This window comes from Mastigoproctus giganteus, chromosome 3 (genome assembly GCF_048544385.1).
Source record: "Mastigoproctus giganteus isolate SK-2022 chromosome 3, ASM4854438v1, whole genome shotgun sequence".
Taxonomy (NCBI): Eukaryota; Metazoa; Arthropoda; class Arachnida; order Uropygi; family Thelyphonidae; genus Mastigoproctus; species Mastigoproctus giganteus.
The window spans coordinates 221,195,197-221,221,350 of NC_143577.1; the positions used below are offsets into that span (position 1 = coordinate 221,195,197).

Consider the following 26,154-nt stretch of genomic DNA (forward strand, 5'->3'; position numbering starts at 1 on the left):
ATGGATCTTAGTGTTGTAATGCACAAGATGGGAGGGATGAAGGGAAAGAGGAAACTATGTGACATCTCTGATTTTGACAGTGCAGAGGTCTCCCAACGGACCAATTATTTTCTTACTGTAATTTACGAACAAACAGAGAGCAATAAGCGAGCATAAGTTAAAGGTTTCTGCACTCCTCAGAGGACGTGACACAACCAACCCACTCTGTGATACTACAAGACAACGGGGATCGATATGGTGTCATCCTTGCCAGCAGGTGGTCTAGAAGCAATCAGCGACAGAAGTTATAAATAGATACCCCTTCCGGAGGATACGTTACTGGCTGCCTTCCTAGGAGAAAAGGTAAAACGTTCCAATATCTGATGCTCAGCAATTCTACTCTTTTAATCGAAAGGGGGCATTTGGAGGAAATTTCTGCCCCTCGTCCCTAATATGAGAGTTTCCTTTAAGCAGTCAAATACGCATAAATAATATAGGGACATGCAAGTTACTGTGCACTGGCTTCTAATAAGTGTTCCTAACATTTTGGACACTCACTATTCATTGCGAGTGGCATACAATCACGTGATAAAATAGATACTGACATTTCATGTATTTAAGCAAGTTTTCCGTTATAGGAAGCTACAAATAGAGTTTCCTCTGGTGGAATTTAAAGTTACTAAAATAATCGAATGACGTCATCTTAATAACGTCATTCGATTCTTTTAGTAACTTTAAATTCCGCCAGAGGAAACTCTCACTAGGCCTATTTTATATGAGAGGGTGCACGCATGCCAGGGTTCCCGAAATTCTACTTTAAACCAAAAGGGGGGTGCACAATCGTACAGAAGCAGTAAAGATTGATAGTGGCCTAACAAAGTATGTTCCCCTATTGGTGAATTACCGAACAACTATTAATCAAACAGCAGCATAGCGATGATAAAGGTAATGGGCGCCACGTGAACCTATTTAACAGACAGAGGGTAGGTAACGCGGTGATTTATTGAAGTCATAAGTTACACGGTCATTTATCTGTAAACGGCATTTTGAATTAGTATGTAGCTCCTTGAATATTTAGTAGGAGAAGTAATGCGCAAACCGTTGGAATATTTCTCCACTGATGGACTCTCGTCAAACTATTTCCATGAATTGCTATCGACAGCAGTTTAAGCGAAGTATCATTTATCACATTGTCATAGTTCTGGATGCGTCTTCCATTTTTCAAAGTGTCCAGAAAATGAAATTTTTCATCGCTGGACATTCTAATCAAAGAGATGTCCAATAAAATAAATTATAACGGAATTTTAGATTTGTATGGCTTCCTATGTGTGCAGTATACTGTAGCTATGACAACTGAAACCCAGGAGATAGTTTGTCTTAATTTGGGAAACAAAGTTGTGAATACCTGATGAATACCTATATTTATTCTGATATCTGGGAAGCATTGTATCCTTGAAAGTCTCAAATTCACAGTTTCTCATGGAATTATAATAACTAATGAAAGATATGCATTGGGGACGCTCATACCTCATCACACAACTTATTTGTGGATAATGAAGTGTTAGTTTACGCTCATATAGTAGACAGGACATTATGATAAACTAAAAGATCATAGTCCACCATTAAATAAAACTGAACATCTCAAATTCATGTGAGACATAACAACCGGAAATGTGAAAGGAACAAGCCTAATACGTTAGCCAAATCACAATCTGGTAGGCAAAGAAAATTGAAGGGTAGGGGGATTGATAATCCTTGAAGAGGCTATTACGTAATCCATGAAGGCGTCTGTATAGAACCTGATGTCGAAGCTTAGGACATCAAGAGCACCGTGCATTGACCGTAGGGAGTTGTATGAACTCAAAACGTCCTTTGGAGTAGTCGTTCGTGGACTTTGGAACAATGGAAAGAGATCTTCTTGAGTGACCAGCCGTGCTATACGATTTTCTAGTCTGAGGACTGATTCCGGATTTTCGTAATGCCCCAAAGAATGCTGCCTATCGCAGTACAATGATGTTTGTAGAAGAAAACATCATGATTGGGGACTGCTTTTCATGGTTCTCAACTGGTTCCCGTTGGTAGGCGTGCTGATAACCCTCAATGCCGCGTTATAATTGACATTTTAGACAACTCAGATAATTCTGCTGAGAGACTATGCGTCTCCTGTCCAGTTCAATAATGTTCCGCCGTTAACTTTGTCGTCCCAGGGTCCTGTTTTGAATCTAATTAAACACCTTTGGAATGAAGTAGAATTTCCGAGTTGGGACGAAGCCAATCGAGCTCACTTCGACTGTTGCGATGGCAAGATGGCAGTTGTATTGACAGAGAAATAGCTCTGAATTCCAGCTGTATGTTTTCACGAATTGGACCTAATCTTCCACGAAACATCGATACAGATTCAGGCCAAAGATGGGCCCATATATTACTAACTTCTTTAATAGAAATCCATTTTGTTTAAAATTACTGGCGTCCGCATATTTTGGAGAGACAGTGTATTTACTAAACGATTTTGAATTTTTTTGACCCCGAATGCCAATATGTCCCAGAACATTACATTTTTATTTCATTCACTGAATTTTATATTCAAAGAAAACTCTCCTTCTCAGTGCATACACATATCCTTATACTATTCCTTCCGAAACTTATTAGTATCATGCGATCTTTGAACCGTATGTGACCTCAGCAGCTGGTAAACAATGTTAGAAATAGGGACTTATGAAAGAGTTTACCCAGGTAGAGAAGACGCTTTAAAGTTGGTAAGCATTCAGATGTCGTGAAGCTCTTTTTAGGTATTCACAATCTTTGTTTGCTAGGACTACGAGAAGATTTTCCACAGCATAGTTACTATACTCACTGGTCAAAAACTTATAAACCTTTATTCAATATCAGTAGGACCACTTTTTGCCCGAATTCCAGCTGGTACAACTCGTAGCATGGATTCTACTATGTATTTGAAAGGGTCCAGCTCCAGATTTGACCATTCCTCCACGAATTTGTCAGCTGCTTTGTTGTGGTTGGTAGAGGACTGTGAAGCTCGAACTGCCCTTTCAAACATATCACATGCTCTAGCTCATACTATGATACCATCTCCAGGCGCTTGAGTGGTGGATAAGAGAGAGTCTGGATTCATGCATTTACATTTGTATACCACGCTTAATTCAAAATATTTCTAATTCTTTGGCCAGTGAGTGTAGATATGGATATATCGTGCAAAATGAATGTTACACAGCAAAATCAATTATAGTTATCAATTTATTAGGAGTACCATTAAATTTCCCTTGGTTATCTTCAAGGAAATCTACGCCATCAGGCCCTCGTGGATAGCACGGTTGGTAAAATCGCAATCCTCCCCACACCAGGTGGAAAAGACTTGAGTTCGAGTTTCATCGATGACGTGAGAGCCTTTTTATGAGCCTTTTTCAAAACTTGACTGAGTTAGTCGGTCTCAAGCGAGCGTAGCATGGTTTTTTCATCCAGGAAACTCGTGTTTTTCATCCAGCAAAGAGAAAATTGACCACAGATCACTCACAATTTACAAACAATATACATGGAGCAACATGGTCTTAGTCGCTGATGCTCCCAAAGCCATTAGAGCCAGTGTTTTGTACGCCTAAATAAAGAAGCTTTGCCTTATAAGGTCTCGGATTCGTGCTCATCTTTCATTATTTATTCCAACACGCACCCGAAGTTTGGCAGGTGTGTTATGAATCACATTGTATTATTTACCTCCTCTCTCTCTCTCTCTTTGTATTCCTGTATCTCAGGAGTATTATTGATTTGCGTTGTTTTGATTCGTTTCTAAGGTAACTCAGTTCAAGAGGCGCCAGTATTTCGATGTCTGGAAAGTGCGTGTAAATATTGGTGAGTTACAATTCAATAAAACAGTTCTGTTTGTAGACGCTTTATATTCTGTTTAAATAATATCCTGAATTTTGCGTGGAGGGCGCTTTCTATCTGCTGAAATTTTCAGAAAAATAAGTACAACTAATGCAAAGGCAGGCAGGAGGGCGAGGACTTGTTCACAGAGGATGAGAAACGAGAAAGATGCGCACATAATACACAAAGGATTGCACAACTTTCTTTTCTGCTACTTCTTTCAAAAACATCGCACATATTCTTTGACTAGTAACGGCGGTATCTTCCATGTCCACGTCACTCAGTTATCTGATAAAGAAGGTGTTATATCCTCCCTTCCTGTTTAATACAAGAAAGTTTTCTTTTTTTTACCCCTCCAGCAACTGTGAGACTTTCTGTTTTGAACTGGTTCGCTAGTTCTAACGAATCCACAGTAAATTCTTACGAAATGCAAAATCTACTTAGTGGAGTGCATTAGAAATGGAGCCGTGTTGCTAAAGAACTTCTTTGTGCTAATCAAAAACACTGAGGGCTGTTGACACCTTCTATGAGTAGAGGGTTGGAAAAAAGAGAAAAAAGTTGTTAACGTTTACGTATCTGCGAGTTGTAAGCTCCAAAATTAAGATTCGGAAACCTTACAGCACTCCACGAAGAGTACCATGGAATGATTTAATTAATCGCTCCAACAAGAAAGCTGTTGTAACAGAAACAAACAACTCGGTTGCATTTCTGGGTTCTCTAAGCCCCAAAATATTGCGAAAATATTAGCATATACACCAAGAGATGGAAGGAATTAGAAAGAAATTAGAATCACTGGTGGTATAGTCATAATGGATCAATTCTTATGGTAGGGGTTATGCGTATGTCGCAATGTGGGATGAAAAACTCAGAATGATAATCGGGGAAAATCCTGCTCTCTCAGCTTCGACAAAAAGGCCTTTAAGAATTACTGTACTCTCAGACGGAACTTGAAACCAGGTTTCTCTAAATTAAATCTCTTCATTTTCTCATGGAGAACCCAAATGAGAATCCATAATGTTTAATAGTCCATTGTAAATAAATTAATTAATTTAAAATATAGAGAACAATAAGGCTATATATATTGCCTTAGGATGTCGAAAGCCTGTACAGTAGTGGTACGCGCTCAAAAATTTCTAAGTCTGTCTCAAGATACTCTAAAGTTTCCACCGAAAAACCACCTGTGGGGGTTACGTTCTTACTGAACTCCATCCGCCTAACTTTCTTCGAGAACTTCTTACACGAGGCGACGAAACGTTCTTGGCAGTAGTCCAAAGTGCTGTATCATCAACTCGTAATGAGATTCCGGAGACGTCAATGCTCGCAAAGTCATCAATATATATCCGTGGGATGGTCTGTGGTGTTGATTGTGGTGGTGGTAGCAGAGTGTTCGCCTCCCCTTTTGCTAGAACGAAGACCATCAATCTTGCCACATTTTCCTGTCACTCAATTGCCATTTGATCCTTCCACTCTGACGTCTTCTGTTTATTTTTTTAAAGGGTTCCTACCGAAATCAGCTCGAAGTTTCCGGTAACTTTGGTCTCAGCGAGAACTGTGAGGAAAAAATTTCTCCAAGAAATACATTTTCATCCCGAGTTGCCTGCTGCATCCGTGAAATACTATTTGCATCTGTTTCTCTCTCTCTCTATCCCCATCCCCATCTCCATAAGATTCGATTCACTCAATGAATCGAATCTTACGGTGAATCAACTTGGTGAATCGAATCATATGAATCAAATAAATTGAATCATATGAATACTTGAATCATATTTGACTTATTTAACTATAATTTTATCTGCACTGATGTGGACAGATAAATTTATAATCGATTGGTTCATTTGGTGATTCAGGCTTTTTCGTTCTTTTACAGGTATTCTTTGATTTTTAATTGGGTTGTTTGGTTTCTTCGATTTCTTTTTTCTAATAAATATTGGATTTCGAGTTTTAATTATGTACGGATAAAGCGCAATGTCATTCATTTATTGTACCTCGTGCGCAGTTTCCTGGACACCGTTAATACGTGTATGGCAAAGATATTGCCGGCAAATCGAAGTTCTTCAATGTCCTTCACCGCTGTCTCTTATTCTTTTTCCGGTCACGGAGGTCAAACTCTTAAGATGATTGGACAAAGTGGAGTTGTAGGCTCGATACTTGAGCATAGTCGCTGACTCGGCAAAAACTTCAAAAAAAAAGTGATGAAAAGCAACTTTTTTCCAGCCGTGCAAAAACAGCAGATCCTCCCACTTGGTGGCGCGAAGTATGTTTTACAAAGAGCGAACTCCTTTTTTTACTTCAAGCGATTTCTTTTGGTCTCTTCCAGTGTCAGCTTTCCTTTCTTTTCCACACGATATACAAGCCTTACAACTATTCTACGTTCATCGCACCAGCAACCCCTGTGGGTGAGTTGTAGTGAGAACTACTTTAAAGTTTTCGAAAGAATCAATTCAAGTTTCTTGTCTTAAGAATTAATAATCTGTTCCCATTGGTAGCAGAATCCTCCAAGCACAACAAATGCGTGTTGAAAATCGATGTCTCCATTATCCCTTCTAATAAAGTACTCACCACATGCCCTGCACGTGTGGTCCTAAACGTTACCCATCTTACAGCTATTATATTTTGTTTTTAGTAGAAAATGGCTTAATAAACGCGCTGTTAAATCCTCGCCAACAAATTACCGATGTACAGGTAAGGGGCCCTGTTTTCTCTTGAGCTAATAGCAGCTTACGCAATCCTATTAGGTTTAATGGAAAAACATTGTGTTCCTAACACTGTGATTGTTTCTAATGCAGACTCCTAAACTCCCAGTGAGATATCTACCAAAGATTGCTTTTTGCTGTACATACAGAATATTCATTGGGGGAAATGAAGAAAACATGGTTTCCTTTTGGATAAACAAATAGTTTCCCCATAGCGATTTGAGTGAACATTTTTTGTAAGGAATTGATTTAGAAGAATAAATTATTTGCGAATTTAAAATGTTCCCTAACCTGGGTAGTGAATGACTTCCAGTAAAATAAAAAAAAGTATAAGTCCAAAATGAACTCAAACTTTAAAACTTGAATTTTTTATTAAAATTAAAGTTAAAATTTGAATTAAACTTAAGATAAATTTAACCCGTAACTTTAAAATCTGAATTAAACTTAAGATAAATTTAAACCTTAACTTTAAACTGAATTAAACTTAAATTTAAATCAGTTTAACTCAAAAATCTGAATTAAACTTAAATTTAAACCTTAACTTTAAAATCTGAATTGAACTTAAATTTAAATCTTAAACTTAAGCCTGAAATTTTAAATTTTGAATTTTGGGCTTAAACATTAAACTTTGAAACTTAAATTTCGAATAAACCTTAAACTTAAACCTTAAATTTTAAAACTAAAATTTTGGAATAAACCTTCAACTTTAAAATTCAAGTTTTGAATTAAACTGAAACTTTTAAATATAAACTTTAAAATTTACACTATAAAAGCATAATCTACAGACGGAGACGAAAATCTAATCCAAATCTCTGCCTTGAAAAGTAGATAGGGACAGAACAGCAAATGCTCTTTCGTCCCTATCTACTTTTCAAGGCAGAGATTTGGATAGCCCTCATATAAGTACGCCCCCCATTGTCTTTGATACTTGTTTTAAATATAGACAGCAATTAACCAAAAAATAAAGTGAAAATTAAATTAATCGAAGTGAAATAAAAAGTTGGTGGCGCAATTATTCGATGTGTCTCTATGGAGACTTATTTTCCATCACTTCTGATGTTTGTCACACTTCAAGTAATTTTTCCTTTTTCTCTCAAGTAGCGACGGTACTAATACCCCTAGAGACAGCAGCCCCCCTTTTCGCCAGTCTCAGCACGTAAACTCTATTGGAACGCTTAGTTAAAATCGCCTTCGTTCCTTACTCCCCACAGAACTCTAATTTGAAGCGGATTCTTCCTTCTGCAGATCAATTTTCCACCGAGTTTCTTAACATTTTGGAACTCGCTTCTCAGACATTAAGAATCGCTAGAAGATGCCCAGAAATACCTCCTCCATTCTCTTTCCTCCTCCAAGTTATCCTTTATAGCTTTGGAGATATAACGACTCTTTGAATAATAGTCGTATGTGATCTATAAACAGTGAGATGGACCATAACAGATAAAGGGTAATAACGTTTATACCCCTATCATTTAACGATAAATAATACTAATTGTAAATGTAATTAAAGCTATTATAAAGGATGGTAAGTATGAACTCAATTATGGGGATGTATTTTTCCAGGATACGATAATGGAGGGTTGCTTGCCCATATTGGCACATATCGTCACCATTATGAAGACTATAAAACACATAACAAAAGCGATGGAGGACAGCTATTGCCAATAACTCACAGCAAGGCAACTGGAATATATTTATTGCAGTTAAGACCCTTCAAATAGCGCCTTTTACCACGCGAACTGGGATTAAATGGGACTTTAACCAAAATCCGTATATTTTCCTTCTTAATCCTATAGGGAATTTCTTTTGGTTGCAGTAAGAGGCTTTAACAAAAGCTTAAATCCCTGGAGAATATACCGTGCGAACAATGCCTTATCACGTGATCTTCATACGGCTTTGCACACTAGTCGTTTTTGTGTGCAGGCGCATTCGGCAAACTTCAAAGCGAAAAAAAATTATAATTTTTGAAACTATCGGTAGATGTCGCTAGTGGACAGATTGAAAAATCAAAAGTCGTCGCTAGTGACATGCGCAGTCCACTGCCCAACTCATGTCCTTTAAGACTCCGAGTTGCTGGGGAGTAAAAGTAGTCTGCATCGCAAACGTGAATTTGGAAATATCGGCTGATGTAAATGCAAAACGGGGTGTCCACGAGCTTTTAGATAAGCTCCATCTATTTATGCAAATGAGTGGTCCTTTCTCATATCCATCGAGCATCTCTCGTTAGGCTGCCTGGTCTTGGATGTTAATTGGACAAACAAATCCCCTGCTGGAGCTCATCAGCTCCTCGAAGAGGGTCTAAGATATGGCAGCGATACCCTTGGAAAGTCTTCTTTAATCAAAGAGAAAAATCAATTGATGAACGCCACTGTTTGCTCTATGGCGTCCCAAGAGCGCGTGCTCCATTAGCTTAAATGAATGGAAGACGGAAGCATTTTGGACAAAGTGCGGAAGGTTAAGTGGCTTATTCTAATGATATGCGGGTGAAAGAGCAAAAGTCAGCCAAAGTCGAATGGATCTAAAGAATGGTAATTTTGAAAACACAACGAGATTATTTAAAAGCTGAACATCAAATGTGAGGCTCCTGTTCATTTATTTCTAACTTATAGATGTTCACTTGTGCAAATCTTTGTTATCGATTTTTTTTTCTTCGGAGGGCTGTTCAAAAAGTAGTGGCAAGACTGCTGTGTATACGCAGTCGGGAGCAGCTATCAGTGATATTGGCTACGTATAAAAGGAGAAGGGAGATTTGTACAGCACCTTCCTAAGCGGTAAATCAATTGCATAATTGTTTTTCTGGATGAGAAATGTAAGTTAATGTCGAGAGTGCTGTGAACTCCATTTACGAAGTAAGACCAGAGCTCCTGGATGAAACCCCTAGCCTTCTGGCCGTAAAGTCTTGTACAACAGTAGTGTTCATTTTCTCGTTGTGCAATAAGGAGTATGTATTTATTTAAAGATGAATCGTTTCAATATGGGCTGGAATGCGTACAAGATGAACCACGTGCAGGACGTTTACCCAATGATGAGAAGCAAGTTGGCTGATAATGCACGAGCTGGACGTCTCTTGATGGGAGGGTAAATCTAAGTTGATAAAGAAAGATTTTATCACGTATCTGTAGGAAACAAAAAACTTCAAAGAAGGAAAGAAAAGGAAAGAGAGAAAGAAAAAGAAAGAGAGAATGCAGAGAACATAAGAAAATAGAATGAATAAGAAAAAGAAAGAAAGGATGAAGAAAAAAGAGAGTTAGAGAAGAAAGAGAAATAGAGAAAGAGGAAGCGGAAACTGACTTCTTACTTTCTCTCAGAGATTGAGAGAAAGTGAAAACTTGGAGAGAGAGAGAATGAAAAAAAGAGAAATACAGAAGGTTTGGTTTGGTTTGAATTGGGGTTTAGTGGCCCATGGAAATTAAGAAAGTAAAAAGGAAGGGAAATAGAGGAAGAGAGAGAGAGAGAGAGAGAGAGAGAGAGAGAGAGAGAATTAAAAAGAATAGAAATACAGAACAAAGTTAAGGAAGTGGAAAATGGAGAACGAAAAAGAACTGAGAAAGTGAGAGGAAAGAGCGCGAGAGACAGAGAATGAAAAGAAAGTGAAATGAAGAAAGAAGGTAGAAAGGAGGAAATGGAAAATGAAAAAGACTGAAAGAGAGAGGGAAGAAATAGAAAGAGAAAATGATAAAATACGTTAACGTTTCTAGTACTGTATTTCTGCTCTTTAGACGCATTTGGGAATGAGTAAAGTTCCTTTCCCTTTCACCTCCTCCTTCAGTCTGCCTGTCCAAGTGTAATTAGAGCACTCCTAATGAACTTAATTAATTCATGAAATTAATATTTGCCTTTTTAATATGATTTATCCCACAATTCCAAATTTAATTAAAATCATATAAATCGTACAATTACTTCTTTTTTCTTTTCATGCATCTTGAGACAGCGTTTTACAATTAAATTCCAGGATCGAGTCAGTTTAAAGAAAACCAAATAACAAAATGAGAAATGCTTTTACCGTATATGCCGGCATATAAGACAACTTATATTTTTACAGTCATCTACTGGTGTATGCGAGTAAAATCTTCATCAAGAACCACAATCTACTTTTTTAATTCCATAATTTCTGCTTTTCCGTTTGAAATTTTACATTTTGACATTTTATTACACTGCACAATTAACTGTAAAGAAAGCAGTAAGCGTAAGTAGTACCCACTTAAATGTTTTACGTTGAAAGTCACGAAACAAGAACCTACGGGCATAATCAACCACGCGACATGGCCCTATATATGCGTACACGAAAGAATTTAAATAAGTTACCCGAGCCATTTCTTCTTGCCCATTTATGGGGACTTCATTGCAGTTCAAACTGGATTAACTCTAAGGTTCTTAGTAGCTCTGAGACTCCTCCCCTGACCTTTGATCTACCAATTCTGTGTTCGCTGGCTTAAGATTAACTCCCGAAGACATTTCATTCCTTTATGACCCATCCTTGGCAAGGAGGCAGTCGGATTTCTCCAGACAACCAATAATGGCAGTTAAAACAACAAATTCGATGCAGCTGTTGCTGACTTCATTGGATCCTGGCTCAGAGGAGAAACAGCTGGTAGAAGCAAGAGCCTCATAAAAAAGTTTCCGCAGTATCTGGAGAAGAGTTGTACCATAAAATTTTATCGATTGGACAAAGCTCTATAAAAAAGACAGCTCACTGGTGGTTTAGGTCATCTCTTAAAATTCCTTCTCGATTGAAATTCGGAGCGTGATAGATGGTGGCAGGATCCAATTCAATTATATTATAAATCTGGACGCCTCCTACATTTTAATCCTTCACCAAACAGTGTAAAACTAAAAGGAATGAGTTCAATAAGATATAAACAATCTCTGACCTTCCTGTGACATTGTCTGTTATCACTTGGATTCATCGGATTCTCCATTCAAATTTAGTTTTGACCTTTATTCACCTTCTTAGATTATCCATCCATTTTTATCCCCCCCAACGTGTAAATCGGACCATGAACACCACTTCTATGATGCTTCCTTAGATGCAGGACTCCAAACTGATGTCCTGTGTAGATGATAAATCTGAAACCTGATTGTGTCGTGTCCTGAGTCTGCTGCGGTGTGTGTTCGCTTAACAGGCTAAAAAAATAGCAGACGACATCCATTAATAGCGTCGTATTTACGTCCGTATTTATCCCTCGACCTTTCATTACCGCCACATTCCCATCTGGGAAAGATGAGACACTTCTTTGAGACTTCTTTAATGTCATCTCGAGATCTCTTTCTTTTGTACCCTCGATGTCCACCATCATCCATTTCTGCAACTGTTTTTCTTTTTGCCCTCCTAAGGATGAAGAGAGAGAGAGAGGGGGGGAAAAAAAAGGAAAAATTCTGTGTCTGGAGCAGTGATAATATCGACCGTAGAAGGTCGACGGAACGCGCTCGGCAAGGTCACCAAAGTATAATCTGCGTCGTATTGATTCTCGTTGCTTAACGAACTGCTGCCGAGAGAAGTGAAGGTAAGAAAAATAGTAATTCCGTAGTGTTGACTTCTTCCAGGAACAGACGACAGGGGGCGGTTGCATACCCGGGTTCCATCTCCGTTTCTAAATATGGAAGTCTTTTTTTCCCCCCTGTTGTTACTTTTTGTCTCTTGTACCTTTTATTCGATTTAATTATAAATTTCTTTTAGATTGCCTGTATTGTTGTAAGCAGGGAGATTTTGTTTTTTATTCTTTCAGTAAAAGAATGAACGATAAGATGGTGGTTACTCATTGAAACGCTTGCCTTAACCACTTAAGGCAAGCGTTTCAAGCGTTGTATTCTTACGTTGGATTTTTATTTTAATCCCCCCCAAGACAAAAACAAGTTCGTGTCTCATTCGTTTTTAGATGGGTTAGCAAATATGTCTAAAGCTCGTATTGTCTCACCGTGTCTGTCCGTCCGCATGTAATAACTCGGCCTAGTGGATGTATTTTCATAAAATTTCATATTTAGCTCCGTTTCTTGTTATAGACATTAGTTAATTTTTCTTTTCTTTTTCTTTTTTTTTTGCGTTAAAAATATTACTTTCGTTAAACTAACTTTTTTTAACATATTATTATTAATATTTAATGAATTGTAAAAAATACAGATTTTTAAAGTTTTTTTTCGCAGAAGAATGATTATTTTCGATCAATTGGATGCTTAAATCGATATTTATTGATGATCATGCCCCATTTTCAATTTTTTTTTTTCAAGTATTATTTGTAATATAATATGCATTTCCAAAGAAACAATTTTAAAAGCCAAATTAATATGAAATTCCAATTTTAAAAAGTTTCGGGGAAAAAAAATTCGAGTTAAGAAATTGAAACTGAAACCAGATTAGACATAAAAAAAATTTTTAAAAATGGACCGAATTGAAAAACAAGTTAAGAAAGATATCAGATTTAAGAAGCGATTTAATAAAAGGGAGAAATTAAATTTGTGTTAAGAAACGAGTTAAGAGGTTAGAGTACATCAAAGTTAAAAATCGAGTTAAGGGTTAGAGTAATTAAATTTGAGTTAATAATCGAGTTAAGAGGCTAGAGTAATTAAATTGGAGTTAAGAATCGAGTTAAGGGTTAGAGTTATTAAATTGGAGTTAAGAAATTAGTCATTAAATTTGAGTTAATAATCAAGTTAAGAGGTTAGAGTAATTAAATTTGAGTTAATCGAGTTAAGAGGTAAGAGTAATTACCTTGGAGTTAAAAGGTTAGAGTGATTAAATTTGAGTTAAGCATAGAGTTAAGAAGTTAGAGTAATTACATTGGAGTTAAGAATAGAGTTAAGAGATTAGAATAATTAAACTGGAGTTAAGAATACAGTTAAGGCTAGAGTAATTAAATTGTAGTTAAGAAGTTAGAGTAATTAATTTAAAGTTAAGAGGTCAGAGCAATTAAATTGGGGTTAAGAATAGAATTAAGAGGCTACAGTAATTAAATTGGAGTTAAGAAGTTATAGTAATTAAATGTGAGTTAAGAATAGGGTAAGAGGTTAGTTAACAATAGAGTTTAGAAATTTAGAGCGATTCTTCTCTGCAGGTAAGAAATTCATAGGGACAGTTTTCGAGTTAATAAACGAGTATGGAATCTAAATTCTAACTGAACTGGAATTTGAGACGAGTTTCGAAACGTATACGCGTTTATAAAATTGTAGTTTGAAAGTGAGTCGAGAGAAAACTTCGTGTTGGAGTACGATATCGAGTTAAATAAGAAAATTCGAGCTGACGAGTCCACTAGAGACTGACTATTCGAACGACACACGATAACGGACAGACAACTGATCAGTAAGTCCGTCTCCACGCTAGACGACAAATTCCCTCAACATGTCCGCTCCTCCGCTTTTGACGGCCCTTTCACCCCCCCCCTTTTCTTTTTGGCCGCTTTTCCATCGCCATTCCGTCCTCAACCCCGTTTTGCCACCTCCACTTAATACGATTGCAAGAATAACGACATCACTTTATTTTTACGTCTTCTGCACTGATACCCGATCGCCGAAGCTACTCACGTAGGCCCGTTTCTTCTCTCTTCCACCAATTCCCCACTTCGTAAATGGGTAATTTTGTTTCTGGCCGTTCCTCCACGTCATTTAGCCGAGCGGTAAAAGTTGTAGAGACGAAATCGCCATTCACCTCTAAAACGACGATTCCCACCCATCCCCCCGTAACCATAGCAACGAGCTGGTTTTGCTCGGAAATCTCGCGTCATGGAAACGCATCCTTTTTATAAATTCCAATTATTCGTAAATAGGTCGTCTGCTATTCGTGTTATCATAAACTCGACGATAAGTTTCTCTTCCAGTTACCACGTGATGGACGCTAGATGTCGCTCGCCCCTGTGGACTGTGGTGAGATTAACTCGGAGCTGACGCGTTGGGTTCTGTAGGTAGAACAGCGTGGGCTTTAATTTAGATTCCTCTCATGGATTTGGCTTGTTTCACTTAGCATCGCCGGTAATTTAATGAAGTTAGAGGAACCTGCGAGTGGTTGGTTATTGGATGACCAGCTGCTGGGGATGCGTTGCAGAATACAACGCCCAAGGTTGTTAAGTGGAAGTCGTGAAATTCTACAAGACTTCTCCGATTACAACATTTTAAAGAGAAATAAAACTTCTCGACAACCGTTCATTAAATCTCCCACTCGAATGTATCGAGTTTTCATCCCGACCGGCCTTCCTCTTCCACAGAATTTACGACGAGCTCCAGAAATAAAAACAAGTTTGTCAGTAACCAGGGCAGGGAGTCAAACGAAAATTAAATTTACTTATTTACCTAACGGAGATTCGTTATTTCTCAAAGTAATTCCCGTAGCTATAGCAACGAGAAATTACTATTTCAAGGAGTATCAATCTTTCTATAACTATCTATCCAATAAAAATTTTACGACGAATCTTTAAAGTAATTGGTTTCTATTGGCACTGTCATCAGATAGGTACTTCCTTCGCATCTTTCAGGATTGGACCCACCAGAGAAATAACTTTGTAGTTTCCCAAAAACGTGGGAGTCGCAAGGTGACAATTCTGGCATGTTTAGAAGATTGGTGTTAATATTAACAAGGAAGCGAACTTTTCTGCATCAGCCAAAAACATGAAATAATAATAACAGCATATTCGTGCTGTTCCTAATCCAAACGGTCTAGGCTTTGACTCCACTAGATGTCTGAAAATATCAATGGGGATGCCTGCAAGGCTTTCCACAGTGTCCAAATAGATGATGGTTGGTGCCCATACGCCTGACTTCCGGTGCCAAAACTGCCCACAGGTGTTCAGTTGGAGTGAGGTCATGCGAATTTCGAAAACAGTCAAGATAGGTGATATCTTCACTGTGTTCCTCGAACAACTCTTGCACAGTGCGGCCCGATGACACGGCGCATTATCGTTTTGGAAGATGCCATTCATGTCCAAGAAAAAATGCAACATGACAGTGTGTACATGTTCTCCTAAAAGCTAACGGTTCACCTCATCAGTATAACGTTGATCCATACACACCAAAGGGCCTTGTTCTTGAGAGAAAAACATGCCCCATATCAAGCAACAAGTGCCACCTACTTGGACATTGGGCACCACGTTTGTAATATTGGTTCATGGACTCATGTCACACGAAGACATCCATCGGCGTGTTGCACCAGGTATTTGGACTCAATCGACCAGCACGTTCGTTTCCAGCCTTCCAGTGTCCAACGAGCGTGTCGTTGACGCCACAGCATTCTCAATTGACAATGATCAGTGGTGAAGAAAGGGTATCTATTGGGTCTTCTTCTGTGGAACCCAGTACATCTGAGTGTGCAGCGCATCGTCATTTGGGACATTGTTCTTGCATTCCCCATATTTTATTGCGATGTGAACTGTCGCACGGTGAACTGCCATTGAGCTCGTACAACGCGCTGCACCTTTAGCATACTACAAACATCCACCATGTGCAATCCTTTACATTTCTGTCTGTACGAGGTGATTTGACCCTTTAGACACCATTCTTTGTATAGCTTAACCATAGCGGGCCGTGAGAAACCGATAACACGTGCCGTTTCTCATATGGAAACACCCGACGCACTAGTTCCCACAATCATACCCTTTTGAAACCCAGTGGTATGTCCTATAACTGCTTCTTTATCATTTTGACTTGCACAACCAGATGCAAGTTACTGCTACTCTAGTGAACGAAGCCATTTGGTTTTTCATACTGCGAGCTATGCAGCTTAGTCCATTACTGATGGGGTTAAACATAATTTAGTGATCACCGTGTATACATTCAGAAGCATTAAAATTTAATTATTTTTCGATCATATCTACAACAGATCCAAATCTTTTTGGAGCAGCGGTGGCTCCAAAAAGGCTCCTCGTGGGTAGCACATTTGGTAGACTTGTCGCTCTTCCCACGCCGGGTGGAAGAGTCCCATCGATGACGTGAGGAATTTTTATGAACCTTTTTCCTAACGTCTCTGAGTCGGTCTCAGACGAGGGTAGCATTGTTTTTTCTGCCGGAAACTTGAGTTTTTCGTCCAGCAAACAGAAAATCGACCTCAGACAGAACACACGCAATTTACAGACAGTGTACATGGAGCAATATGGCCTTAGTCGTTGATCCTCCTAAAACTCTACTACTACTACTACTACCACTCTCTTTTAGGCAGTCCGCAATCCAACTGAAGACCTTACCAGTAACTCCAACTTCTTCCAGTTTACATAAGCGCCTTCCATGAGAGACAGCATCGACAGCTCCACTAAAGTCTAGGTATATAATGTCAATTTTTTACATAACTCCAACCGTTTAATTACTACATCATAGTAATTCACTAAATTGCTCAAACATCGTCTCTACTTAACGAGCCCATGATATGATCTATTCGAGATACTACTCTTGTCTAAATGATCCTGAATTGAATCCTTAACTACAGCCTTCCCGATGTTTCATACCACAGAAGTTGTACTCACTAGTTTACACTTACCCAACTCCTCTTTTGAAACTCCCTTATGGATCGGAAAGACATTGGCCCTTCTCCAATCCAAGGGACGTTTCATGGAGTCTAACGATGCTCTCATTAACATTTCCAAATGCTAATACACTCGTATGCAACCTTTTAAATTAAAACCGAATATATACCATCCTCCATCGGAGCCTTGTCCTCCTTTAGCCTCAGTAGCTTTTTTCACAAACGTTTCTCTGAGATAATTATTATCAATTATTTTGTATAAATCTGACTTCTTAACGTTACCCTAAGATTCAAGTTTACTTGAGACTATAAATATTCATGAGAATAGTTAATTATTTTCAACTCATCTGTCATTTCTACTGGGCTTTCTACGGGCCTCCTTTGGCTGGAAACAAGTGTGCTGCTTGGATGAGTCCAAATACCTGGTGAAACACATCGACTGACGCCTTCGTGTTTTGCGCAAGGCAGGTGGCGGTGGTTGCTTAATATAGGGTGCGTATTGATGGCAAGAACCCTGGTGCGTACAAACCAACGTTTCACTGTTGAGGTCTGTATGTACGTATGTATGTATGTATGTGTTTCCTATGTATGGTGGCCCTTAGGCGGATGCGTATCTCCACCTAATGTCTCTGTGATGGAATACAGAATCTGTGTAAACTGGCCTGACATAATGTTAGTGGGTGTGTTAGTGCGTGTACTGTAGTGTGTGTTGTTTATGTCAGGCCACTTTGCGACTAGGAAGCAGCTAACACCTGGATAGCTGATTCCTGGTGCCCAACCTCGGCACGTGCAGCCGGACCTGTACCAGTAGTCGGTGCTGTAACGCAGCTGTTCTTTCATACTTACTCACTTACTTACTCCACAGCGCTACGGTCCTTATAGAACCTTGGCCTCCTCAACGATTTTTCTCCAGCTGTCTCTTTCCCTGGCCATTGTTCTCCATCGTCTCGCCCTAAGCTGTCATAGGTCGTTGTCGTTCTCTATATCGTCCACCCACCACCTTCTCGGTTTTCCTCTCATTCTTCTTCCTCCCGGGTGCCCTTCCATTGCTTTCTTTGGCCATCTGTTTTTCTCCATTCGTATCGGGTGGCCTGCCCATCTAAGTCTTGAGCTCTTTATCACTCCCATTGTATCCGGTTCTCCATACAGTTCCTTCAGCTCATGGTTTGTCCTTATTTTCAACTCCTCCCCAACTTTTACAGGGCCAAAGATTTTCCTTAATATCTTACTTTCCCACACATTTAAAGATTTTTCGTCCTTTTTATTAAGCATCCATGTTTCACTTGCATAAGTCACGATAACTCGTACCATTGTTTTATATAACACTAATTTCGTTCTTCTAGAGAGCAGCTTTGATCGAAAGTGTTTCTGCATGGAAAAGTAGCGTCTATTACAAGCAATAAGACGACCCTAAATTACTGGGAGTGTTACTACCATCATGTTGATTCATAGCTCCCAGATATTTGAAGGATTCTGTTCTATTGACACTATGCTTCGCTGTTTCCCAGATATGTTGTGTACTTTGTCTCTCCTCCCTACTTGTAATCATAAAATTCGTTTTATTTTCATTTACCTTCAACCCTTTCTGCTTCTTTCTCAAACTCTTCGAAAGCTGTCCTCAGAATATATGGGTTTCTGGAAGTCATCACTACATCATCTGCATAGACTAAGTGCTGGTAGATCTGTTATATATGATTCCATTGGAGGTGGCTGATACTTTCCTCATAATCCTCTCCAACACCAAGTTAAAAAAGACAGGTGGCGAAGGGTCCCCCTGAGTCAGCCCTCTCCTTACTTCGAAGGATTCAGAGAGATTCCCTTGCACCTTAGCCTTGCACTTGTTTCCTTCCAGCATGATCTTCGTCGACCTTACAAGCTTTTTTGGTATGCCCAGGCTTCCCATCGTTTCCAACAGCTCCAATCTATCCACACTATCGTATGCCATGCTGAAATCAATAAAGAGATGGTGCAGATCTACATTATATTCGTAGCACTTCTCCAAGATCTGTCTGAAGGTGTAAATATGGTCAACAGCCGACCTCTCTGCACGGAACTCACTTTGATATTCACCAACTATTCCTTCTGCTAGACTTGCTATTCTTCTAGTCAGGATGAAGAATCTTATATGTTGTACTAAGTACGGCGACCCCTCTGTAGTTTCCACACATTAGGTTATCTCTCTTCTTGTGGATTGGGATGATTACTGCTGTCTTCCAGTCATTTGGCAATTCTTCTCTTTCCGATATGTCCGATATATGCTGATGTAATTTTTGGATCAGTTTCTCTCCACCTGCCTTTATGAGTTCTGCTGGGATGTTATCTCCTCCTGGTGCTTTGTTATTTTTAGCCTTTTGGACTGCATCCCGTACCTCTTCTATTGTTGGGCCCAAGATACCTTCATCATTATCTGTTTCTTCTTTCTCTTCTACAATTTCTTCTGGGCGTGCTTGTTCTTTATTAAGTAAGGAATTAAAATGCTAATTCCAAACTTCTGTGATCTCCACTACTCCACCACTATTTCTCCTTTCTTATTCTTACACACAGGTTAAGACGTGGCTGGAACCTTTTTTTACGTTTCCTACTTCTTTATAGAATTCCCCGATCTGCCCTCTGTCGTATTCTTCTTGCATTTTTTCTATTCTTTTCTTTTCCCATTCTCTTTTCTTTTTTCTACATACTGACTTTGCTTCGGCTCTTTGGACTCTGTAATCCTCAGTATTCTTTCTAGTTCCTCTCTGTAACATTTTCTGCTTGGCTTGGTTTCGTTCTTCCAGGATCTTTTCACAGTCCTGATCAAACCAGTCATTTCTCACTCTTTTTTTGTTCCATTCCAAGTGCCTCTTCTGCTGCTACACTCAGTGCTTCCTTAATGTCTTCCCATTTTTTATTGATGGGCTCACCATCCTGTTGGTGTTTCTCCAGTTGTTCCTCGACTTTCATTCTAAATCTTTCTCTAGTATCTTCATCTTCTTTAAGCTTATCTTGTTGATATCTTTTCTTTGTTGTCTCTCCTTTCCCTCTATATAACTTTGAGAGCCTATTTCGCAGACGGCACCGTGCCATAAAATGATCCCAATAGCAATCTGCTCCCCCTGTAACTCCTCACGTCCATTACATCAGTAGCATGACGAGTATTAATGAGGATGTGATCTATTGGATTACGTGCGACACCATCAGGTGATATTCAAGTTTCTTTGTGGATATTATTATGTGGAAATTTTGTGCTACTAATGCTCAAGGCTTTCCCTCTACAAAGTCTATCAGCCTTTCCCCATTTTCATTACTTGTTTCATGTAAGCTGCTTCTTCCTATAGGTGGTATGTGCCCTTCCTCTCTCCCTACTTTGGCATTGAAATCTCCAAGGATGAGTTTAATATCTTGTCTTGGGGATTCATCTAATGTTCTCTCCAGTGCTTTGTAAAAGGCATTCATTGCTTCATCCTCTGCATCTTCTGTCGGAGCATGTACACTGATCATGAATGTGTTAAAAAAGACCTCTCTAAGCCTTAGCGTACATATTCTTTCATTGATTACACTGTAACTCATCATTCCTGCTTTAGTGTCCTTCTTAATCATAAAGCCTGTCTCCAGAATGCTGTCTCTGCTTCCACTATTTATTAGGTTGTAGTCTCAGAGGTCTATAATTTCTAAGATTCCCCATCTTATCTCTTGTAATGCTGCTACACTTATGTTATATCTCTTCAATTCTTTCTCCAATTTCCTGGTTGGTACAAAGTTCGGACGTTCCACGTAGCTACAAAAATCTATTTAATCCTTTTGGCATGCTTGGGTCGAATTCCATTTGGGACAGTCTGGCTATTTCCTTGAGGTTGCTTAACGTTATGTTTGTTTTCTGGGGTAGGGTTGTTAGCCCCACGCCCAACCCCAATCTTAAGGACCAGGGTATCTTTCTTAGTCTCAGTCATCACCTGTAACCTGTCCGGTATGGAAGGCCCTGCTGGTAGTAAGACTACACCGTTTTAGCTCATTGGTCACACAAGCAACACCACTGCAACAAAGTGGATATACCTTTGGCAGGAGCTGTTCTTTCATACCTTGATGAAAAGGGATGGGGTTGAATGGTTTTTCACAACGTGGTTGAATTAATCGATCTCGGGCGAGCGTTGCATGTTTTTTTTTCTCTCGTATACTTTGTTTTTTCATCCAGCAAAGCAACCATAAAATATGAATAACTTTCTCTGTTAAATTTTTGCTAGAGAAAAATCCCAGTTTTTCCAGGGGTAAGAACCTTGCTATCAGCCACGGAGTAAAAAAGAGTCCATAAAAGTTCCTCGCATCATCGACAGGATTCAAATTCGAGTCTTTTCCTCCCAGTGTGGGGAGGATGGTAACGATACCACTGTCCTACCCGCGCAGACACAATAAACTGACCCCCTATAGCCATAAGTGCTTTGGCATACAAATAAAAAAAAAAACTGGATATGTGTGCTTGCGTTAAGCATCAAGGCAACTAAGGCTATGAGGCGTCGTGTAATATGCTTATTTGCGATTGTCTCAATTGTAATTGTGCTTATTCTTAGGTTGATTTGCTGTTTGAAAAAAAATTTGCAACCCTCACCTGAGATCAACTAATTTATCCAACTTACGAAAAAGCCCATAAAGCTTTCTCGAGCCATTGACGGGATTCGAATGATAGAATAAATTAGTTCGTAAGAGAATAAATTCTGCATATAATTGTTCATGTGGTCTATCAGGTTTTCTCCTTAATGTTTCTTTAAGAAATATTAGACAAGAAGTATTAATTCATCAAACAAATAAAGAGTAGTAGTGTAATAACTCCTCGATAGATGGCCCTTAGAAAATATTTAAAAACGTAGTAAAAATATTACTAACATGCCCATCTAATGGCGGTTGGCATTTATCTTGGAGCAACTGCAGTTTTTGTAAGGATAGCGTGGAATCCATTTGTCTGATATAGCTTTCGCTAACCGATCAGGTTCGTTTCTTGGAGACCGAAAGCATAGGTATTTTCAGATGCAGCAGCCCACCTCTGTTCGATAAAAGGGTTGTTTGATGAAAACCTGTCTCATACCATCGTTCCATTTCTGGAAATTGCTATCTCTAAGAAATAACAGCTTCCGATTTGTTGGGAGATATCTGAATCCATTCTCTACTTGCGAACCAGAGTAGTGACATATTCAGAGACTACTAAGTACCCCCTAAATCGATAGTTTGCTTTCCGCTTGATTGCTCTTTTCTCCTTCGTCGCTTCACTCTTCCGATCCACAAACGTTTCCTCCTTTCGCTGGAATGCCCTTTAACCCAACATATAACCAACCGAGATTCTTGGAGTAAATTGAAAAAGCTTGGTTTTTAAAGCGTGTGAAAATATCTCTTTTAAAATGTTTAAATCAAATTTCGTTGTGTTTTGTTTAGTTTCTGAATTATATTTTTTTATAATTATGTCTTCCGTTTTTATTTATTTTTTAATTCGTGCATTCTGTGTTTCAAATTTACCATTTTTGACAATAAATATAAATTTGATGTTACCATTGTTAAACCGCATCTGTCCAACTTGCACGCACGCCATCTACTGAGGGAAAACTGAAACAGTGGTTGAAATTGAATTTATGCCTTTAATTACTCCAATTGCTAAAACGGCTTACCAATTATGTGGTTAATAAATTATTATCAAAATTAAATAATCCACACAGCGCTGGCTTCAAACCGTAAATCAATTCACAGAGATTCACAGCTGGTGAAAATTAACGATAATAATAATTTACGCTTCGTGAAGAACGAGTTTATTGTTTTAGAGATGGGAGAGGAAAGAGGAAATTTAAGAGGGGACAAATACTGTGTTCTGAATCGATACAACATAAACTTGGCCTAAACTTAATTAAATTTATTTCGAGATCACAACAGATAAAACATTCATCGGAAATACAAAATAACTAGAGGGTATTTGCTCAATTTTTTGTTCGAAACTACGCCACCTGGTGATGTTCACTGTACAAGGTGAATTTCGTGTCAGTGCAATTTATTTTCAACTTTTCACTACCCCAAGGAATGTCATAGAGCTGAACAAATCATTTTCAATGCCGTGCCATCTGGTGGCAGGTCTTGTAACTAATTTTGTACATAACCTTTTCACTTGCAGAATAAAGTTATCTAATTACGAAAATAAGCTGTATCAAATAAAGCTGTGTGTTTCATATTATTATGTTTTAAGTAATTTATTTTACTATGTAAATGACCATACATAAGGCTTATCGACCATTTAACTTTCTTAATATGTTCTGGAGGTGGCCCGACTGCCAACCAATTCTTTTTTTATTTATTTTTTTTTCAAGAAAATGGGAAATATAAAAATGCTTATTGAGATTTTAATATCTGAAGACGAATCTTAACAAAATTCGTTACTAGAAAGTGATTCTCTATTAGATAGATACAGAAGAGATTTTTTTTTTTTTTTTTTTTCTGAACAGCAATAATAGTCATCCATAACAATGATTGTGAGAAAGATTAATTTCTCTCTTCCCCATCCTTTGGGATCTGTCATTCTTGCAAGAGCTCATTAGTCATAACCCACCCCTACTTAATTAAAAAGCCGTCAAGATAAGAAATAATAAACAGCCATAGCACTAAGAAAAATGTTTCTTTCATTTTTTACAGGGGACACGAAAACATAATTTATAATATTTTATCACTGTTGATAACATTAAATACTATATCTTTAATGGCACAAATTACGTTTAATCATTACGAAAAATTAATGAATTTCTAAAAAAAAACTTGTACTGATATCATTAAGCGTAAATTTTAAAATGCATTAAAAAAAGAAGTAATAATAGATATTTTTAGCACTCGTGTGGCGCCATCTTACGGAGCTCTTTGGTACTATTAAAATATATGACTTAAACCATTTATTTATATCAGATGTTTTCTTAAATATTCAACTATTCAAAATAAACTATTCAACTCGTAAAGTGTTTGAATAGTATATTTCTTGGAAAATACGTGTCATTTAAATAAATGATGAGCATTATTTATAAACTGGAGTTAAAATTCTGCAAAAGGAGAATATAAAATATTGATCCCCAGAAGTTTCCTTGTTAACACTCCATCGAGCTGGGTGGCTGTCCCACAACATACCACCTGGATGCTGACATCTGCATTCATCGCGCCTCTCACACTGTTCAAGTAACTGCTGCAAATAACCACGTGCATGCACGTGCGCATCATTCTGATATGAAAAGTATTTTTAAAGAGTAGTATGACCGTGAGTCATTTAGACTATGCACGAAACCAGCACATTTGAGTATTGTTTCATGGTTCCGATGACACACATACCGTATACCGAAGAGCGGTTGAAAAAATGGAAGGGATCAATTGCAGGCGAAGCTATGAGACCTGAATATCAACCCAGCCAGCAGAAGCGTCCCAAAGGGCTGCATAAGGTCGACGAAAAGTCGTAACATCAGAATTTGATGACAAAGGGATACGAGAGTACAGCAACTCTCTTCCGAAGCTGCAACCACCTCAGGACGGAATATCTCCCGCCAAATTGTAACCCATGGGCTTCAAAAGAGAGGTGTATATACAAGAGTGAGAAACCATTCTTTAAGACCCTCACATCATTGCAGTGTAGAGAATGTTTCAACAGGTGTCATGGACATGTCAGCTGGAACGAAGAGCCTTGTCCAGTCCTTTACAAACTACTAATTGGTGCACTATAGCCGTATTTGCCGATGCGCCTAATAAATCGCCAAACCAACCAACAACAACTAACTAAGCTTATCTGCGAAAAGATCTAAACCTCACAAACACTTCGTAATTCATTTCACAAATATATGCGGTCTCCATTTCCACTTGCTGTCTGCCAAACCCCATGTACTTTTTCTGATAGAATCTCAGTTATCGGTTGATTCAACTACCGCTCATCTCAGTTGCCCAAATTATTCGTTGTATGAGTCCTTTTGCCTCAAAGGTGGTACTTGTTCATATGCCCGTTCCGATATTCCCTGTCAGAGATTTGGTAATTTGGAATCTCCTCTTTTCAATCTTCTCTGGCTTAAAATCTCTACCTCATTGTGTCAAATTCATCTGTTGTCTCTACCGTTCTCAAAACTCCACTAATCACTTGGAGATCTTTGACTTCCTCTCTGTGCAACTTGACTTTCTCCAGTCCAACTTTCCTAACAGTGAGGTAATTTTCCTTGGTGATTTTAATGTTCACAACTCCAACTGGCTTCCGTTTTCTAGTCACACCGATACAGCTGGTCGAGGTATTGAGGCTTTTGCAATTACTAATGACCTTGCACAGATTGTTAATTTACCTACAAGAATACAGGACAATCCTAACCATACAGCCACACGCTTGATCTTTTCTCAAAAACAACCCTTCTAAGTACACAGTCGAAGTGAGTGGTCCTTTAGGCAACTCAGATCACAACTTGGTGATTGTTTCTTCTCCAATGGAGCCTCTATCTCATGGCTATTCCTAATCTCGTATCGTTTGATATTACAAGAAAGCAAAATGTGATGACCTGCCAGATTTCTTTTCTTCTTTTCCTTGGTCGGATTACTGTTTCAAAACTTCTGACGTCAACGTTTGCTCAGATCGTGTCAGAGAAATTATTCTTGTAGGACTGCGCCGGTAGCACAGTGGTGTCATCCCCGTCCTCCCCACACCGGGTGGAAAAGGCCTGGGTTCGAATCCCGTCGATGACGAGAGGAACTTTAATGAGCTTTTTCACTCCGGGGCTGAGTTAGTCGGTCTCAGGCGTAGATAGCTTGGTTTTTCCACCGGAAACTGGGGTGTTTCGTTCAGCAAAACAGACAAATCGACTATAGAACACACGCAATTAACAGACATAAGATACACAGCATGGCAGATGAATTTCATTATTCGGGTGGCCTAAAAATAATAGTTTGTTTTAGTTTTATTCTTGTAGGAATAGAATCCTTTATTCCACACTCCACTTTAAAATCTCGTCCTTTATCTAAACCTTGGTTTTCCAATAAATGTGCTAAGGATGTTCAAGGGAAGAACGTTGCATATCGTAATTGGCTTGTTTTCAATTCTTCAGTTTCATTTTCTGCTTACACCAAATCTCACAACAATTGTAAAGCAGTTATTAATCAGTCCAAACTAGATTTTGAACAAGCTAAAAGCAGAAAACTTGCTTCTTGCCCTGGTGGCAGCCGAGC

At 38.6% G+C, this 26,154-nt stretch overlaps 1 protein-coding gene across 1 annotated transcript; it reads right to left on the reverse strand.

Annotated features, from left to right (window-relative positions):
- Positions 1-17,940: 17,940 nt before the first annotated feature.
- Positions 17,941-18,291, reverse strand: LOC150088761 (uncharacterized). The gene has a single exon (XM_090370315.1). The coding sequence runs from the start codon at positions 18,289-18,291 to the stop codon at positions 17,941-17,943; it is 351 nt and encodes a 116-aa protein (XP_090226441.1).
- Positions 18,292-26,154: the final 7,863 nt, after the last annotated feature.